Below are 20,599 nucleotides of genomic sequence, written 5' to 3' on the forward strand. Positions count from 1 at the left end.
GAGCAGAGTTTAGCAAGGAGTAAAAACGTCCTTTGGAGAACCCTGGAGTCCCTTTACCACATCAGTGAGATGGCCTGGTCTGTCCTGCAGAGCTTTCCTGAACAGTTTTAATGGCACAGTAGCAATTCATCACCCCTTTGATTCAGCCACTATCTTCCACACCACAAAACCTCTCAAGACCTTCACTGTGACTGACTACAAGGGCTTCTCCTCATCAAAGGCCAGGCAGGCCCAGGACATCCTCTATCATTAGGCTGATGAGAACAACATTTCTGTAGCTAGGTTGATGAGGACACTGATTTTTTTGGTGGTTTGCTAGAAGTTTCAGGTTTTGATGAGTGAACAGCAGTGAATCCACACAAGCTGCTTCCATTTCCCATTTCAAATCTTTTGGATTAATCTGCAGAGTGCTGAAACTCGCACCTGCGTCCATGTTCAAACAGATGATGGAGCTTGTGAAGGTTCAAATTCTGCAACATCCATTGCAGAGGAAAGTTCTGGGGAAGAAAAAGTAAGCCTAGCCATTATCTCAGATGCCTAATTCTGCAAGACTTGGATTTATAAATACATAAATGAATACTCTGATTTAATTTCTCACATTTCATTCAGTGGTAAATAGAAGTTGCAACCATGACAGCAAGAGCATTTATTTTGCTTATGGGAACATAAGCAGAGTAATAATTAAACTGAGGCAGCTCAGTAACATGCTTCCTTCCGCACAAACCTCTCCAAAGGACCCTTGTCAACTGACTTATAGCATAAAGTAAAATCTCATAATGTTTCCTGATAAATTATTTTGTAACAAGTTGTGTTGGTTTTTCAGGGCCTGGTGTTTGGTAGCAGGGGGCCCACAGAGGTGGCTTCTGTGAGAAGCTGCTGGAAACTTCCACCACGTCAGGCAGAGCCAATCCCTGATGGCTCTGAAGATGGACATGCTGCTGGCCAAGGCTGGGCCAGTTAGAGATGATGGTAATGCCTCTCTGGTAACAGATTTAAGAAGAAAACCAAAACAAAGACAGTGGGGCTATTTAAATTGCAGATGGAGAAGAGAAGGAGGGAGAATGTGTGAGGGGAACAACACGGAGACACCAAGGTCAGTGCAGAAGGAGGGGCAGGAGGTGCTCCAGGTGCCGGAGCCGAGATTCCTCTGCAGCCCATGGTGAGACCGTGGTGGAGCAGCTCTGCCCCTGCAGCCCCTGGGGATCCACAGGGATGCAGAGATCCACCCACAGCCCCTGGGGATCCACAGGGATGCAGAGATCCACCCACAGCCCCTGGGGATCCACAGGGATGCAGAGATCCACTCACAGCCCCTGGGGATCCACAGGGATGCAGAGATGCACCCACAGCCCCTGGGGATCCACAGGGATGCAGAGATCCACCCACAGCCCCTGGGGATCCATGGGGATGCAGAGATCCACCCACAGCCCCTGGGGATCCACAGGGATGCAGAGATTCACCCACAGCCCCTGGGGATCCATAGGGATGCAGAGATGCACCCACAGCCCGTGGGGAGGTGCCCAGGCTGGAGCAGGTGATGCCTGGAGGAGGCTGTGATCCAGTGGGAGACCCTGTGGAGAGAGGGGATCCTGCTTCCAGGCTGGAGCAGCCTGTCCCTGGAGGACTGCACCCCGTGGGACAGTGACCCACCCTGCAGCAGCTTTGGGAGGATTGTTTGCCCATGGGAGGGACTCACGTTGCAGCAGTTTTGGGAGGGCTGCTGCTCGTGAGAGTGGAACCACGGTGGAGAAGTTCACAGAGAACTGTCTCCTGTAGGAAAGGACCCCACGGGCTCCCAGGGGAAGGGCTCCTCTCCCTGAGCAGCAGAAGAACTTGGGAAATGAACTGACCAAAACCTCCACCCTCTGTCTCCCTGTGCTGTCAGTGGGGTGGAGGGAGGAGCTGGGAGGAAGAAAAGGTGTTTTTAAGGGCTTATTTTACTTCTCATTATCTTCCTCTGATTTTGTTAGTAATAAATTCACTTTGTACTTCTAAGCTGAGCCTGCGTTGCCCTTGGAGTGTTTTCTCTCAGTCCTTATCTCAACTCATGAACCCTTCATTAAATTTTCCTCTCCTCTGCCCAGTTTGGCAGGGGAGGGTGAGTGAGTGACTTTCAAGGGTGCCTGGGGTTTGGCCAGTGTCAAACCACGACACAAGTACCTACATGGCACAGCATTTCTCCCTATTTCCCTCCCTTTTAATCTCCTATTGCCTTTCCTTCTCACTTCCCAACAGTCACATGAGCTCTCAGATGTCACCACAAGACCATTGCCCAAGACTTCCTCTGTTATTTTTGACATCCCCCACAGTAGAGTAACAGACAGATGGCTTTTACCACAAAAATAATGCACAGCAACATGCACAGTGTTTGCATCAAGTGATTTTGCTGCCTGGATGGAAACAAGACCTCAATGAACATGAAGGAGCTGCCTTATTCCCTGTGGAGCCAAGGGTATTTCTATCTTTGCTTCCCAGGAAGTAATGCCTGACAGGAACTAAAATCTACTATTGTAACTGAGTCCAAACTCAGTGAGGAAATAAGCTTTAATCATCTCTGGGATTTCAAACCACAGCTTTTGCTCTCAGACCTCTTGAGCACTCATTTATAAACTTCTTTCATTTAATGTGTGCTGGGAACAAGAAGCGAGTGCAGAACAGCATGTAAAAGGCCAAGCAGCTCTTATGCTTTTCACCTTCATCATTGAAATATCACAGAAAATATTTCTTTCCTGGAGGTAGATCTACACCAGAAGCAAAGCAGACACACCATCCCTTTCTTTGTGACTCTTCTAAATGCACCAGACTTCTTACTTGGGCCTAGGGCTGGGGGAAAAAAGGGCTGCTTGTAACAGAGGAAGAAATCAGCCAGGACCTTGAGCCCTCTTTCAGTGCTGGAGCACACTGAATCATGTGTTTGTCCCAGCTTAGCAGGGCAATAAAAAAAAATTACATTTTCTTTTTTGTGAATGAGAGAACATTTTTGGTTATCTGGAGAGCAAGCTCTTGATATTGAAAACAGCTTTTTCCAATCCATTTTTAGCTGGCATGGCTGTTGTGTAATTCAGGGATCAACTTCCCCTTTTTGCTGATTTAAAAAAAGCTTTACTGTAAGCCCTCCCTCTCACTCCATGCCAGAGAACTCCTAGAACTATCATCTGAGCTTTTGCAGTGCTGAGGCAAACAGGCTGATGCCACTTTACTGAAAAACTTATCCTCTCTGTGGAGCATTCAGAATTTGGACTGTGTTCCCTCCAGAAATCACAGCGTGTCCCAATCCATCTGTCCTTCTAGCACTCTCTGACCCACTTGAATTTCCCTGCACCTGTGGGGTTTTTTCCCACAAATCACTGCTGATTTCTCACTCTTAAATGCACTTCAGGGGTGATTCTTTTTAAAATCCAGGGGTTATGATATTAAGAGACACTGATGCTGGCAGATGTGACAGACTCACAGCTCCACAAGAACAACCCTCCCAGGTCTGATGTGTGACTGCAAGGACAAGACAAAAGGATGTCTCTTCAAAAGGGGTTACAACTGACAGTGGAAAACTAAACAGAAACAGCTGGAGGGATCTTCAGAATTGCTAGAGACTCTGACTCACATTCATTTTAAGATGGTTTAAAATGGAATGACCTGTTCTCCCAAGTGTTTGTTCTCACCTCCTGCTAGGGGTTACTAACTCCAAGGAAAAATCAGGAAAATGAAACTTGTGGAGGCTGGATCAATCCAAAGCTCTGCAACTTTGGTAAAGCCACACCTGGGGATGAATTGAGCTATGGAACATGCACCAAAACCCACAAATTCTATCTCAAATCAGTAGCAAGCAGCTAGGAATGAGGCACTTAAATCAATCCACAGCATTGGGTAAATAAATACATACATAAGACCCTAGTGTGTCTATGGAAAGGGGGCAGAAATTAAAAGTTTACCTGAAGAACAATCATTCTGAGAGATTTCACTAACTAGAGAAAAAATACTTTTTCTGAGACAATGATTAATCACTCCTAAATTAGTTAATTATCTTTTTAATCAGATTTTTTTAAAACATCAGAAGTTAAAGACGTAAAAGTTTACTCATTAGCCTAATTTTAAATTGTTAAAACAGTAACTAAACAGGAAAAACTATTTTCTTATTTCAGCCAGAAGTCAACAACCAGCAGGTAGAGATTAGGATCTCCTAATGTCCTACAGGGAGGATACAAACTCTTGTTTCACTTCTGCTAGAACAGGATCAGAGTAGGTAGGCACTGCTGTCACACATGAGCTGTCTGTCTGACTGTCTAACTCAGCCACCAGCCCTTGGGCTTCACATGGTTGCTCTGTCCGAGCCTACAATTACCAGGTGCTATTTTCAGTTCTCAGTGCTCAGCTAAAAGATTTGTATTTCTCACCTCACATTTTGACCAGGTAAAATTCTTCTCACTAACAGTGAAGCTGTGAAACTGCACCCATGCAGGACATTTACATCCAAGGAAAGGTTAAGGAGCTTTTTCTCCTGCTCAAACTGCTCCAAGCATCCCCTGGCAAAAGCAAAATGAAGCAGCAGGAAATTGAAAATGTGGTAACAGAATCCTTTTTTAAATAATAAGCTGCCACACATGTTACTGACTGGCTAATCTGTAGAAAAACAAATGTTAGTGTTTTGGGGGCCAAAAGCACATTGCTGGTTTATGGATAGTCATCATAACTTCAGGTTGCAAAGTATGAGGCAGCCTGCCCTGCCACCCAGCATAAAAATATCCAATCACACTCTAAAGAAATCACATGAATTTAAAGGAATAGACATTGGAAAATATATAGCAACTGGCAGTGGGATGATTTTGGAAACATTAAGGTTTCTACCAATGTTAATCATTGCCAGAAGGGCTGTCTTAGTCATTCTGTAGTTGAATAAAACCAATAAAATCATTGAATAAAACCAAGAAATTACATTTTCAGCTATTAACCAGTAGCTTCTGGTTCCTAATAATTGAGGTTTCCTACAAAACAAACCCAAATCCTGCTTTTAATTACATAATTGCAAATCCAGAGTAACTGATTTTGGAGACAGAACACTATAATGAGAGAGAATAAAAGGCTACCAAGAGATTGATTCAGAGTTTTTCTGCTCGCTGACCTCAAGTGATGGGAATTAGGCAACATTTTTCATGAGCCTTTCCATCCAAAACGTCGAGATGCAGATATAGTTAGCAAAGATGATACAGAAAAGTGCAATACAGCAGGCTGCAAACATTGTTAACCAGGTAAAGCAGCTTCTCCTGCCTTTGAGTGACAGGAGAGGATTGGTTTTGGAGGAGAGCTAAGACAATTCAGGCTACTCCTTTTAATACATTTGGCCGAAACCACAAATAATGCTGGAGTGCAGGATTGGTTTTTGCAATTACAATTTTCCCAAGGACTAGGGAAAGACACTTGTTTTTCTGAAAAATAGTCAGAAATTACTGACCTGCATTTTTAAGAACTACAGGCTTGTTTATGTAATAGATTTCTGTAATAATTTGTATTTCGCTATATTTGACCGTGGACAGCTGGAAAGCAGACACAAGCACAAATAATTTAAATGGTAAAAGAAATGGTGAATCTGCCTGTAATTAAGGGCTATGGTATGAAATGGGCTTATAAATTGCTAATTTAAATAACCAGCCTAAGTTCAATGCTACCTCCATCACAAATGAAGGGTATAATGAAAAATACAATTACCTCACATGTGACTTAAATCTGCTCCTCCAGAAGTGCTGCACACCCCCCAATTTTGAGGAAAGGCAAAGGCAGCTCCCAACACTAACACTCATGGATTCAAAACAAAGCCTGTTGTTTATAGAGTGCTCTGGCCCATTCAGGCACAAGGAGGGATATAATTCAGTTCTGCTGGAGGAGCACAAAGGCACAAACATAAGCTTTGGCAGTTGAGAGAAAGAGAGCAATTGCAGGAACTGTAGCTGCTCAGATGGTGAGAATTAGTGTAGCTCCCATGGCTTCCCTAGAATTATATGGAAATAATACACCAGCTGAGGATGTTATCCATTATCTGTAACTCCAGCTGTGCCTGCATGGCTAATCCAGCCAGATCTTTGAGTCAAGGCTTATATGGCATGAAGCATGCTGCTTAATATAATATAATTTATCAACAAGATAGGCAATTGCTGCATCAACTCATGACTCAGAGCTAAGTGAATGTGGCAGAGCAAATAAACCAAGATCAGAGTGATTAGGAGAGCTGCTGAGTGATCCAGAGCCCACTGAGTGATCCACGTGCGCATCAAAAAGTCATTGAAATTATTTGATTGTTGAAATGACCCATGTTGTGCAATTTGTAAGTAGTTTGTTATGAGCACTGAACACTCCATATTCAAGCTGTTCTCATTCATAAATCCACAGCTGCTGCAAGATGGGAGATAGTTGATGAATTCCTACCTTATAAAGAGTTTACTCTTAAAATTCTTTATTCAGCCACTCTTTGTTCCCCCCTCTCCTTAATTTGCCCTAGAATTCAGGGCAAATTTACAGCAAATATTTTAAAAAGAAATCTTCTCATCTCTTGTGAGCAAGCGTACAAAGGGAGGGAAAATCTAGGTTTGAATGGATTTTTTCTCACCAAATGAAACAATATGCACACAAAAACAGTGACAACATACTGGCTCTTTTAGTGAGCCACCCTTCTGAAAGCTTATCCCTTCATCATGTCCTGGGATGTCCTCTTTTTGGAGGCTGCTGCTGTCAGAGCTACCTGAACAGCTTGCACTCACTGATCACAGTGTAGGCATGCAATCCCTGTGTCACTTTGCATGGCTCAAAACTTCTGGCAAACTGCACTAAAAGAAATGGCAAAGCATCTCATGAGCAATTCAGAGATGAGTCCTTGTCCAGAGGCTGCAGAAGGATGTTCATGGCTGGTCTGTCTGCAGTACAGAGGGAATATGTGCCTTCTTAAGGGCACACATTACCCCTACATCAGTCCCATACTTTATCCTGGCCAACTGTCCTGAAGCACTGACATAGTCTGCCTTCCCTCCACACAGATCTGGTGTTACACCTTCAGTGAGGAAAAGGGAAAACACGATGCAAGAAAGAGAAGAAGCAGATCTGGGTTTAAATCTTTGTTATCTGCCAAAATCCACTCCTCAAACTCTTCCTGTGCCTTGTCTGTGCCTGCCAGTCCACCCCATTCCTCCCTGGTCTCAGCAGCAGCAATTTTCACTCTGTTGGGCTGGGAAGGAGTCACTTGGCTCCTCAGACTTTGGTGATGGACCAGCTAACCCCCATCCCCTCCACTGAAAGTGAGACCGGACAGAAGGTTTCCAAAGGCTGGATTCAGCCCCCATGCACATTCTCAGTTAGACAATGTTACTTTACACTGAAAGCCAGAATAAAGCATAAACCAGAAAATGGGAATCAGATTACCTAATATTCCAGCTCATCTTAGGGACTTCACCCTGTTTACAAAGGCAAAAGGAGTCTCCCTTCAGTTCTAAGTAGAGGATGTTTCTGAGTTCTAACTGAGGTCATCAGGAAGTCCATCCACACCTAAAAACCGACCTCCTTCCTCGCTAGTAACATTACAGCCAATTTCTCAAACAAATGTTCTAAAGCAAAAGATCTTTCCTGACATCTGAAAATTAGCACACAACATAAACCTTGCTTCCCAGTTTCTGCCCTGACCACTGGAATGTTGCTGCCACTATGAGCACTGAGTGTCCTTCAGGGAATGAGAAACCTTTCTGAATAAGTGCAAGAAAAGTAAAATTAATATGGAAAATTCTGGTTCAGGGCTTCAGCTCTCACACTTCTGTGATCTAAATATTGCCAGCAGAGCCTCGGTAGAGCCGCCTGAAGACAAAACCCCAGAATTTGGAAGCTGTCAAACATGAATTCTCTTCATGTGAAGAAGAAATCAGTCCCTTAAAAGGCAGTTCACTCTATAGGACATAATTTCCCTTTGCAACTGCTAAGTACAGGGGGAAAAAATTGATATCTCACACCCACTTTATTCCAAGTAAATAATTTTAAGCAATTAATCACTACCACTATTATTTTGTTGGGTTTTTTTCCTTGGGATATCAGGACTGTTTCTAGTGGTGATTATCTAAGGCTTCATGTCACAGAGACATATTTTCATGCAAGGCTGCAAAGGGCAAAATGAGAGGAAGGACAAACCACTGCAGAGCTTAGCAACATCCAGGAACACTGACAAAAATAAAAGGAGGATGTTGAAGGTCCTTCTCTGCTGTGGCTCCTCAGTGATTGTGGAAAACTAACAGAAAGAGACACGTAACTGATGGGCATCATTTATTCCTAGGAAAGTAGGATGCTCAGGGTCCTGCCGCTCCATGCCAGAGGAAAATTTCTTAGACAGTAAGTTTGTCACTTGATGTGCACTTGAGGAAGAAGCATCAGAGATGAGAGCCAAACACTGCAATATCCTGACAGTGTGTGAACAGCAATTAGCAGCTCTGGGGACAGAAACAGATTTTCTGGCAGGTCTCATTAATCTCTTTATGCAGATTTAATACTCATGAAAGAAACTCTGTGAGTGGCCAAGAACATTAAGTCTTCTTCACATGAGGTACCTCAGCAAACACCTGTGATCAAAGGATGGGGAAAGAACCAGGGATATGCTGCTCTGGCCTTCACCGACTCGCTGCTGGACTCTGATGGCTCCCCTGTATTTCTGTCTGAAAATGAGAGATGGGTATTTTGTCCACCTTCCTACATGTGTCTGCACCAGTCTGTAAACAGCAGCTTGACTTAAAACTTACAAAAAACACACCTTCTAAAGGTGGGAGGGAGATCAAATCTTTTCAATCATGCCCCACAAACAAACCTTTTGGTCCCTGCTCTCCATTACAGAACCAGCAGTCAGAAGCCCTTCCCAAAGGCCAGCTCAAACCCTGCCTCTTGCTGTCAAACATGCCTCCATCCCAAAAGCTCCACAGCTTTCCTGAAGATTCCTTCCGGCCTGACACAGAAGGATGAGGTTCAGTTGTCATTCCCTGGGAGGCTGACTGGGGCAAGGTGGGAGTGGATTTCAGCCAGGAGACAACCTGTGAAGGAGCTGCATTTCTGAGCTGCCTCTAGTTTTCCTTAGTGGTATCCAGGCCCCTTTGTGCCACTATGAACACCTGGATTTAGTGTTTTTCTATCTCCAAGAACAATTTAGTATTGTTTTACCTCCATGCCTGGGTCCCATGGGTGGATGACCTGAGGGCAGAACACAACTAGGGCTCCTGGGATACCATCTGTTTGGCACATTCCTGCTAAAGCTCCAGCTGGGCCACCCCAGAGTAAACTGAGCTTACCTGATCCTTTTAGGGTTGATGGGAAGAGCCTGAGCAGATGATAAGCCGCCCATCTCCTGGAATGAACCATTTAGAGAACAAGGAGCTTGGCTGGCTAACACGGCTGTGCTTTACATACATGAAAGCACTTGGATCTGTGCATGCAGCATGATCATATTCTGATCAGCACAGAAGCTCCACCTTTGACTCACATTGACAAGGCTTTCCCCTGGCTATTCATCCTTCCTGTCTTCCACAAATAACAGAAGCCTACAACAAACCTGGCACTGATGCCTGGCCTTCACTGTATTTAACTGGCAACCTCTGATCTATATCTGAGTAAATCTATTTCTTGTGTTGCAAAGCCCAGGCCTTACAAAATTCATCACTGCAACTGCTGTAACAGAATGGTGTTTGGTTGCAGGGCTTTTTTGTTTGTTTTATAAGTCAGTTGCTTTCTTAAAAAAGGAAGCTTAACTCTTACTGTTTTCTTCCCATTACTACTGCTCAACAAGCCCACTTGTTGAGGATATGTATCTGGCTACTTCTTGGATTGCCTTCTTCCCCAAACATTAGTCTAGCACAACCATAATGGAAGGTAGGACAGATTGGTCAGAAATATCTGGAAAGCAACCCTTTACCATATCAAGAGCAAGTTTAATTAGCCTAATGAATCTAAGCATCACACCCTCTTGCCTCGTAGAGTGTAAGTAGATCTTTCAGTTACTGAGCTGACCTTTATGAAAACAAAAGATAACTGTGTCATGTTTCATCATTTTATCTGATTACTCTGTTTTGCCTTTTATTATTTTCGAAAGTCTTTAGTATTGTCATTGGGAGTGAGTAGAAAGGTGCTATGAGTATGTCTACAGACCAGATTTCAAGTTTTTTCTAAAAATCTCTAAAGGAATATACTTGGGCTGGCAGGACTAGGTGGCCTTGCTTGAGCAGAGGCTGATCCCCAGGGGTCCCTCACAATTTATGCCATTCCATGATTTTGTGAATCCTCCTCAAGCTCAGATTTAAAAAAAGATTTCAACCCAAACCTGCCAAGGTGGCAGCTGCTTTCACTGGGTATTTGCAGCGCTGCCAAGACTTGGATAAGTCATCTCAGCAATGCAAATCTCCAGAGAGTAAGAAGAATTTTACAAATTACATGGTTAGATGTGGGGATTTAGAACTCTACCTACAGTGTTTAGCCAGTCTCTGCCTGGAATGGGGTTGGAAAAGGTAACATTAGATGACTCCCTCTTAGATGGATAGTAAATACAACCATCTGGTGTAAGTCTGCATTACTGATTTACAGTACTTCATTACTGATAGTAGAAGAGAGCAGAGACACAAACTGATAAGAGATCAGGATGAGGAAGGAAATCTTGACTGAAGTTTTAAATGAGCCACAATCTTTTAAACCACAGGATGAACTTTTGCCATGGAAACAGTGACAGGCTCAGCTCTCTGTTCTGTACTGTGCCTCTTATCAGTGCTACTCAATGCCAGCCTGCTGTATGAAACAGGCAGGCCACTGAAAAATTCAGCTGAGAGTGTTCTGAGGACAAATTCACCACTGCTACTAATTAGAAATGCTGCTCTGGGCATAAACCCAGGCAGAAACACTCTCTTGTTTGTAAGTAAGGCCTGCCAATAGTAGCAGAAATAGTAATTACCACACAATCAACACCCTCCCACAATATAACAGAATAAATTAATTAGAAATGTAATAATAATGTATTTTTAGAGAATCACAGAATGGTTTGAATTGGAAGGGACCTTAAAGTCATCTGTTAACCCCACTGCAATGGGCAGGGATACCTTCCACTAGCCCAGGTTGTCATTTTGCACATTGTTTGCTGTCCTTGTAGAAAAAGCAGAAAAGGTAGGAAAGTCACAGTGGAACATTCTAATCTGAAAAATTAATCTCTTTTTCCCTCTAAATACAAAGAATCCATACCCCTATAGGCAAGTCAGTTATAGAGGGTGGCACAAATGAAATTAAAAACAATGGTAGGATTTCCTTGTACAAAAATTTCATAAAGTAGCTAAAATTTCTTGTTTTAAGACACTTGAGAAATCTCTTGTGCATTGTTTCAAAACTCATGTGAAATAGACCCTTAATTCTAGTGTGCAATTTGACTTAAGGAATCAGAACCTTAAGGGTCTGATTTTAGCACCCATCCTGCCTCAGTGAGAAGTGCACTAGTGATCCAAATGCATAGACAACTGCCAAAATCAGCAATGCCAAATCTTACAACTGTATGTGCACGTACTCAAGGGAAAGTGTTAAAATTACTGTATTGGAGACCTTTTATAGTCCCACTTTACAACTCCATCTTTTATAAGCTGTTAATAACACAGTTCAACATTACAAGCTGTCTACACACTCTGATCTAGCTTTGTATTCTCATTTTTCAAATTTTAACTCATGGAAACCTGAGCTTATTTTATGATTATTCCCTCGATATTCAGGCTTTAATTAATGGAAGTAAATGCACTGGAAACTTTCAGTCTCACAGGGATGACAAAACTGACCGGTGGTAATGCTCAAATCAACCCACCATCCCTTGATATGCCCTGGGTCCTGATGGAATTCATGAGAAGCCTTTGTGGTTCTTCTTAGTCAGAAAACAGAAGCAGAAATTGAAATAACAATCTTGTTCACAAATAATCACAACAGCCTCTGACATCCCATCCTGAAATGCAGACATCTCTACTTAGTGTTTTCTCCATTTTCATTTGGGACAATTGAAACACACCAGGAGCATCACAGATAGGATTTCTTTCTGCACTAAACTGTCTCCCCTGACACCACCTTCCACATCTGAGGTCCTCTTGCCCTGTTGCAGAGGAATTCCTGCTCTTAAGCTCTCTGGTGGAAGATGCAGATGAATTGATGCCCCTTTAAGCCACATATTACACATTTATTTGAATCCCTCTACATGAAAAAATCCCACCTGAGGCCCAGGGAAACCATTAGAGGAACACCCTGCAATCACAACTCACTGTCTTGGCTGCTCAGAGACCACTTCAAAAATTCAACTAACTCAGAAGAGAAAAACAAAGATTTGGGGTAAAAAAACTCCAAAACTTGTTTTTTTCTCCCTGTTGTGTCATTTTGAAGTGCTGGCTTCCATAAATATTCTATCCATTTTGCATTTACATAGATACCTAATTGTTCATTCTGCCAACCTGCATACAAGTGAAACAGAGACATCTGTAGAACAAAAATCAGAGTATTTCCTCCTGAAACCTTTTAATGAACAACAATGAGCTTGTGCGTAGAGCTGCTCAAAACTTTTTTCTCCCACTTGCCCGTAAGTTTAAAAACACATTCTAGAATGGTCAGAACTAAGGTGTTTATAAGGATTCTTATGGAATATAAATCAATCAGGATCAGCAACTCACAGCTTTTTGAGACAGACTTGGAAATTTTGTTTTCATATCTTGCACAGCTTGGCTTGGCAATACTTCTCTCTCAATGATGATGCCATTTAACTTCTCTGTTGCCTCCTAGGAAGGGCCTTCTGAGTATGGAGATATTTCTTCAACATTTAACCATTTCCACTCTCTTTCTATGGACTAAACTAAGTCAGAATAACTAAGTCAGATTTCTTCTGCCCTTGATTTCAACCACCCCCTGCCCCTGACAGAATCATAGAATTGTTAAGGTTTGAAAAGACCTCTCAGATAATCAAGTCCAGCCATCAACCACCACCCTTTTCACCATTAAACCATGTCCTCAAGTGTCATATCCACACATTTATTTAACACTTTCAGGGATGGTGACTCCCCGTGGCTATCTGTTCCAATGTTTTAAAACCCTTTCAGTGAAGAAAAAAATCTTTCCTAGCATCTTCTCTAAGCCTCTCCTAAGGCACTACTTTGCTTCTTTTACCATCTCCTAAAAACATGTGGAGAAAAGTCCATGAATTTCTTCCTTAGTGGTGCTGATATTGCTCGGGCTATTTATTTATAAACTCCTGAAAAAACATTTCTCAAGATCCATTTACCTTCTGGTTTACCTAAAAATGCCTTAAGTTTGTGAACCACTGCAGTGATTTACACAGGAGAGAGTCTATTCCCCTAAAGGACTCCAGATGAGAGTTTCTCTCTCCATTCATCCTTTCCTTCAGCTACTGACTCAGCCTTCTCAGGTGGTTATCTCATTCTCAGCAATCCCCAGCTGCTTAATGAGAAAACAAACCCTAATTAATCCCTCTGCCTCTGACATCTATGCTTTAACCTAAAGCTTTTGGCCTGTTATCCATAAGGATAATTTCTACTCTCCTGTGCCCATCTCCTGAATTTGCAGCTTTCCTTTGAAGTTTATGGGACCACATGGCTGCAGATGCTGCAAACCATGGAAGTTATTTCGAGACAGGAACAAAAGAAAAAAGTGGGAATGTCACAATCTGGCAGACTACAGAGAAGTAGCAGTTTTCTGTGTTCTCATTATCTGCAGTCATTCAGATTGTAGGATGCCTTGTATCTTCATTTAAAAGATACATATATGTATATATATATGTTTGCCTTCCAATCAGTATCTGAAAATATCCAAGAGATGCAATACTGGTAAAAAAATCCAGGTTAACATTAAAGACTGTAAAGAAAGACTGTTTATCTAAACATGGATTAGGCACTTAAAAATCTTTGGAGATAACACTCTGAAAAAACTTGGGTTGTCCATACAAGACATTAAAGTGTTCCACTGACTTTGAAGATACTAGTCACATACTCAAATATAAGGCACTTAATTAACTATTCCATATATTGGTAGTAGGATTCAGAAGCTCTCATATCAAGTCCTACTGTAGGTAAAAAAGGATTAAAAAAAACAAACCTTCACCTTAATTAAAAGCATTATTTGCTCAAGGACATATATAGCTTTCCCATTTCACAGACCTAATAATAAAAAATCAGACATCTGGTTGTCTCTCTGTTTGGTAGTGCTAGCAGACTATTGGATACAGTGGTCTGAAGAAGACACCAGGAGGTGGGAGAGGGGGGAGGAATGAAAAGGAACAGTCTTCCTGCCATAGCTTGCCAAGAAAATGAAAATGTGTGAGACAATCTGTTAATGAATATCCCCACAGATGAGCAAGCACTGGTGATTTTGGTAATGCAGAGATTTTGCAATTAAAATGTCATTCACAGTGGAGATAAGGATGATTATTATCAAAATCCCAGACAAGAAACCTACAAATGTGTGTGTAAAGTAATAAATACATCCTATTCCTCTCCAATCCTACAATAAATGCACAGTAGCACTGAAATTTGAGGATATTTCAATTACAAATCCAAATGGATTCTTTTAATCCTGGTATCTTCTACCTCTACTTTATGACAACTACTAATGAAACATTTATTTTTATGAAAAAGCATCAAAGCATGATTCCACGAGATCTCATTTATAATTTCCCATTTCATCCCCACATCAATTTGTCCTTTAAATTACTCAAAGATGGAGACTTCTGTAGGTCCTCTGGGAAGTTCTTCCTAACATCTAACAATTGCTTTCACTGATGAGGTATCACCCTAAATGTATACGCAAAACTCTTACTGTTCTCCTCAGTCTTTCCTTCTCCCTTCTTTTCTCCTCCCTGATTAAGTAACTTTTCCTCCAAGTTCCCATTTCCCTAACCCAAAATTTCACCCCATTGTTTTTTACCTCAGCACCAGCACCTGACCTTTCTCTTTGGTGCATTTTGAGACACCCCTAAACCAAACAGTCCTTTCCTTAAGGCTGAGGGTTCCTGGATCTCCTTCTTCCTGCTCATTGCTGGATCTTGTGGTTAAGAGGAGGTGGGTAAGAGATTAAAAGCCACTTATTCAAGTGGGGTCAACGATGACTATAATTGCAACAAACTGTTCCAATCACAGCAAGACTTTTTTCCTACTCCATGTATTTCTGTTCATCAGCTATGAAAACACAAAAGCAAACCAGAAATTCTGGAATTTTTATTTCCTGGCTCGGCCTTTGGCCTGGTGGTAGCACAGGGCCAGTCCTGTCCATCCCCTCAATTTTCTTCCTTTTCTGTTCAAACAAGGACAAAAACAGATGTTCCACACAAAGAGAAAGTAAGGCATCATTCATAAATGGAAAGGTTTTTAAAGGAACTTTGTATTAGAGGAGGGAAAAAATTGATTACCAACAAATGGGGCTTCAAGCAACCTCCATACACAGAAAAGTTTATCATAATCTTGCCTCTTAAGAAGTACCTCCCAGAAATATTATCTTATCCCCTTCCTGTTGGCACAGATGTTCAGAGACTCTTGCAGAAGAACATAAAATGTGAATTTAAAGAATTATTCTTATCACTTTGGACTTCTTATCAATGAAATATTCTGAAATCTATTTAGACATCAGGAATGAAAAAAGAACCTCTATATGAAGTATTTAAAATCTGGTGAGTAATTGACTTTACAGGGGAAGATCTTCCCATCTCTTCACTTATACAGAAAAAACAAGAAAACCATGAAGGGTTTTCCTTCAAGAACATATTTTATGGGTGGTTTCTACCTTTCTTTTTCTGATCTTTTGCAATTACCAAATAATAATGTAACTACTTAGGAACTGAGTATGTAGTTTTTACATGGAGACACACTGAAGAGGAATTCTCATGAAACATTTTCATGAATGTAAGCAACAGGCATAACACTGTACATTTGTTTAATCAAAGATGAAGGAAGCTTTTATCAAATTAAATTATTGCTTCAATTCCATCTTTTTATTCCTAGTAGTCTAAGTCAGTTGGATTCAAAGATGTCTTCAGGACTGAATCCAGGAAAGAATATTAGTTGCCTCTAAAATGTAAGGTGTAGGAGTATCCGTGGACGGCAGGGAGATTTGTAGGCTTTTCCTGTCTCACCTTTCCCAACAGTAAGGGACACTGGAAAGCAAATTTAAGCCCACTCAAAATCCATGGGAACCTAATAAACAGCAGTGATATTTAACTGGCATTTCCAAGCTGAGAGGCAGAATCATTGCATGTGTTCGTCTTTAGTCTCATTCCTTCATCATGATTTAGTGCAAGACACTGGATGCAGCAAAAGCTTGTCAAATATCACAGAGATCAAAAAGGTGAATTAATTTACTGAAAGGAAAACATTCCCATTCAGTGACGGAAGTTCAAACTTCCACACAGGCCATAAACACAAAGCTCATGGATAAAATACTCACCAAAAGAACATCAGCTGGTCTAAATCTCCCTGAATGCTGGGAAACATCTATTTGGAGTATTATGTCCATGTTGTAGGTGATGTAAGTGTGCATAGGTTAGACAGATAAGCAGCCAAGGCATTAGTAAGGAACATTGCTTCAAACAGCATCTGTTTGCAGATTTAATTAGAAGTTTAGACAAATTATTATTGTTTGACATTTGCCAGAGTTGTTGAAGATGATAAGAAATTCACAAAATTTGCTTCTCCTCAACAGCCCAGATGCAGTGACTTTAGAAACAGATAATAATCTACATACTCTTTGTGTTTCTTAGTTAAAAATCTCATTCCATTGGTCAAAAGTCATCATTGCCTCTTGAGAATTTTTATGTTCACTGACTCACCCCTCTCCACAGCTGGAGACAAGGGCTCAGAATATGGAAACAACCTCTGTAAGTGACATAACCTTGTTGATTTTTCCCAGAGTCTTAAGAATGGCTGTAGGCACATCACAGGTCTGGCTACTGCACTGCCTCTTTCCTAGGAGGGGCTTACAGCAGCTACTCTTGGAAAAGAAATAAAACCCAGGACAAATATAAAATACCCTTCTGCCTACCAAGAGGTTCCCTGCAGATGAAGCCAGGCTGAGTAGGCTGGTAGGAGAATGAACTGGAAACATCAAAGATGTGGGATTGCAGTCCCACAACAATACTCGGGGGTAGAGGGTGGGAAAGGTCACCTTGGCCCCAGGAGCTTTAGGCAACATTTCAATCCCAACTGCAACCTTAACACAGGCTTTGACAGAAAAGTTAAGTTTTGAATGCAAAGTGGAAAAAGGAGTTTCACTCAGGAGTGAAAGACTGTGAGTTCCAATAATAACTGAAGTCTGTGAAAAATTTCAGACAGAAAAAGAAACTGGGACAGTCTACACACATCCTCTTAGACTGGAACATTTCTACCACAGTACATCTATCGTCAGTTTCCTGTATTATACTAACTGAAGTTAAGGTAGGGCATTCAAATCCAAATGAGAAAAGAGCAAAATATTTCACAAGTGAAAAGTGTACTACCTGCACAGTTACATTTCCTGCTGAAATCAGAGTAGGAATTTGTTCTCTAAGTTTTGCAAAAAGCAATGTTTACAAGTGCTAAATCGAGAGGGAAATGGTGGTATCTCTGCAATAACTACTGCCAACAATTTGATTTTCTAAAGGCACTAATTCTGGTTTTAGAACCACACAGAAAATTGCTTTCACATCTCTGGTATGAAAACTTTGCCCTGCTCAACATGTGTCACCATAAATTATCTGGGATAAGGGTAAATCTTTCAGAAACCATGAATGATGTTGCAGGACCAATTCACTAAACGTGCCATAAGACACTTGAGAGATAATTGAGATGTCAAGAGTCATCAATATCAACATACTTCAAGTAAGGACAAGAGGAGAGGGGAAGAATGACAATGAATAATCCCATTAGGTGATGCTAGCTAACTCACAGCTTAGAAACAGATACATCAATCACAAATCTGAATGTCTTTGAATGTCATGAAATCTGGATTTACAAGCAACCTTAATTCCTAAAAAAGCTTCTTTCCATAGGACTGATGACGGAGTTGTAGTCTTTTTTTTTCTGTTTTAACTTTCAAGATATAACCTTTTCTCTCCACTCTAGCTTAACACACAGGAGATAAAATAATTACTTTGGGCAGCACACAGGAAACATCAGTCAATTCATTTAAAAAAATTAAAAATTAAAACATTTCTTCCTGACCAGGCAGAGGAAGCAAAGCCTCAAAGGAGATTTCTGCCAATTTTCAGTGCTATGAATTTGTTCCCTGTGTCATTCTTAGTTTTTGGCCGTGTATCTCCCCCTAATTAATACACATGAACATACATTTCACAATACTCTCTCATCCAAGGTCTTGCATCACAGTTACTGTCCACTCCCTTTGAAAGCTGACATTAATCACAATCCTGTTTCCTTCCCCTCTTTTTTTCCCATGTCCCACCCCCCTCCACTCCTCCTTGTGATCCACCCCTCACAAAGTAGCACCTCACTCTCTCCGTCTGCTTCTTCAACCATCTCCTCATTCCATCCTTCCCCTCTTGCTGGAAAACTCCATAGTCTCTCCAGTGTGGCTCCACAGTCTCCTCGAAGCATCACTAAAACTCTCTGCCTTTTCTGTTCCAAAATAGTAACCACAGTCAGCTTTCTACTCCAGACTCTGATGGAGGGAAAGGCGCGAAACAAATACGCCTGAGTTAAATAATACTCTGTCCTGAAAACTGCAAAACCCTCTGAAAGGTTGTGTTTCACACTGCTCCTCTTCATCTCATCCCAAATGCCATGGCCAAACTGATCCCTCATTGATGGGATGTTCTGGCCGTTTCATTCCACTTCAGAAATCAATTAGCCATCTACATACCACAGGATTTTCAGATTCCCTGTCTTCAGATACACTGCCCTGAGTAACTCCCTGATTTTTCTCCTGGTGCCATCCCCTGCCAGTTCTGCTTGGTTTGCTTTGATCTCATCCCACAAGCATTTCTGTGCCTTCTCCTGCTCAAGCACTCTCTGCCTGCAAGCAGCTCTTGAAGCTCACTATTACTCCATTTCCCTCTTGCTCACCCTCTCTTGTTCTACTCTGTCAAAGACTGTCATCTCTTCCACACACACAACTAGAGAACCCTTCAACTCCTGTAAGAGAGGAAAAATATTACATTTAAATACCATCAAATATCCAGTTCCAAGCCAGTGCCTTTCTTTTCAAAACACCTGGCTTTCTACTGTGTATTTAATTTCCCTGCTTTGCTTCCTTTCACAAACCTTCACCTCCCAGTACTCACATTTCTTTATGCCTAATCATTTCCTGCTCATCCCCTTGGTTCATATTTTGTCTCTTATGTTTTTCAGTGAATATGGCAGGTTTCTACTAGGTCTTTTTCTATCTCAGAACAACCTGAGATAGAAATCTAGATCTACTAGATCTACTAGATAGATCTAGTAGAAAATCTACTATAAAATCTACTAGATCTTTTTCTATCTCAGAACATTCCAGATGATAAACAAAGAACATGGCAATTAAAATTCAGGAGGACAAAATGAGAGAGATAGCACTGACCTTTTTTCTCCCCACTTCCTCTTCCCCACTCTCATCAGTGACTGACATTTGGAAAATTTCAACCAACTCTAATAAGCAACACAAATTTGTCCCAGTTTCCTAAGAAAGCAAAGCTTGTATGATCACACCCTGCCAATTCCATCCCAACCCCTTTTATACTCTGTAAGTCAGTATCAAACAAATAAAGCAAAGGCAGTGAGGACTCAGAGGCTATCTCTGCTAAGCAAAGAGAAACCCAAATTAGCATATTCCTGAACTGTGGGATGCAGCAGCCAGCTGGCCTGACCAGCAGAGTAGTTTGGGGTACCCATCAACCTCCCTGAGCTTCCCTGCTTATACTGAAAGGATCAGAGGTTTAGCCTTTATTATTTCACCTAACACCAAACCATTGCCTATTTCACCTTTTCCAGATCCCCATTCAGGATCAGATTATTAAGAACACAACTCTGATGCACCAATTTTTCTATAACACTGGTGAAACGTTTTTCTTTTTGTCTCCCCCCAACCAGAAAAAGAAAAAAAATCTAGTCTCTACCTTTTCTGAATTATACTGGGATTTGCAGTCACCAGCTGGGTTTTGGATCCAACGTCCTTGCTGTATTCACTGGATAGAGGAGGAAGGTTGCACCTGCACACAAACACAGTCAAGATTTTAAATGACATTCAGGACTGATAGGCTTCAGAAAATGTAAAAATGCTGTATTACTGGACCAGGCTACAACTGTTCCCTACTGTACCACACCTATAAGCATTTTTGTACCAGATTGTGGGGAAATAAGACTTTTTGCAGAGATGAGATCTGTGTAGCTGCTAAGCAAAACCAATGGCATACACCTGAAATTTCTGACAGGCTGAAAGGCTGTGGAAGAGACTATTACTATCTATAGAAGAACTTTTTTTTTTAATCCAAACTCTTTTAGAAGTTCTGGTTTTCATTGTGTTTTGTCTTGTTTACCAGTATCAGGCTCCAGATTGATAGTACCACTCTGTAGTATTACAGGCATTATAACTGGCCTTTTTAATACTACGCTGTGGGGTACCATCA

General features: G+C 41.5%; 1 protein-coding gene across 1 annotated transcript in view; it reads right to left on the minus strand.

Moving 5' to 3' along the window:
• Positions 1 to 20,599, minus strand: part of ST8SIA1 (ST8 alpha-N-acetyl-neuraminide alpha-2,8-sialyltransferase 1) — a 97,903-nt gene that overhangs the window by 19,020 nt on the left and 58,284 nt on the right. The window contains exon 4 of the mRNA XM_066319518.1: positions 20,090 to 20,182. Within this exon, the coding sequence (XP_066175615.1) occupies positions 20,090 to 20,182 (93 nt within the window). The remainder of the gene's footprint in view (positions 1 to 20,089; positions 20,183 to 20,599) is intronic.

The sequence above is a fragment of the Sylvia atricapilla genome, chromosome 5 (genome assembly GCF_009819655.1).
Source record: "Sylvia atricapilla isolate bSylAtr1 chromosome 5, bSylAtr1.pri, whole genome shotgun sequence".
In the NCBI taxonomy this organism is placed as follows: domain Eukaryota; kingdom Metazoa; phylum Chordata; class Aves; order Passeriformes; family Sylviidae; genus Sylvia; species Sylvia atricapilla.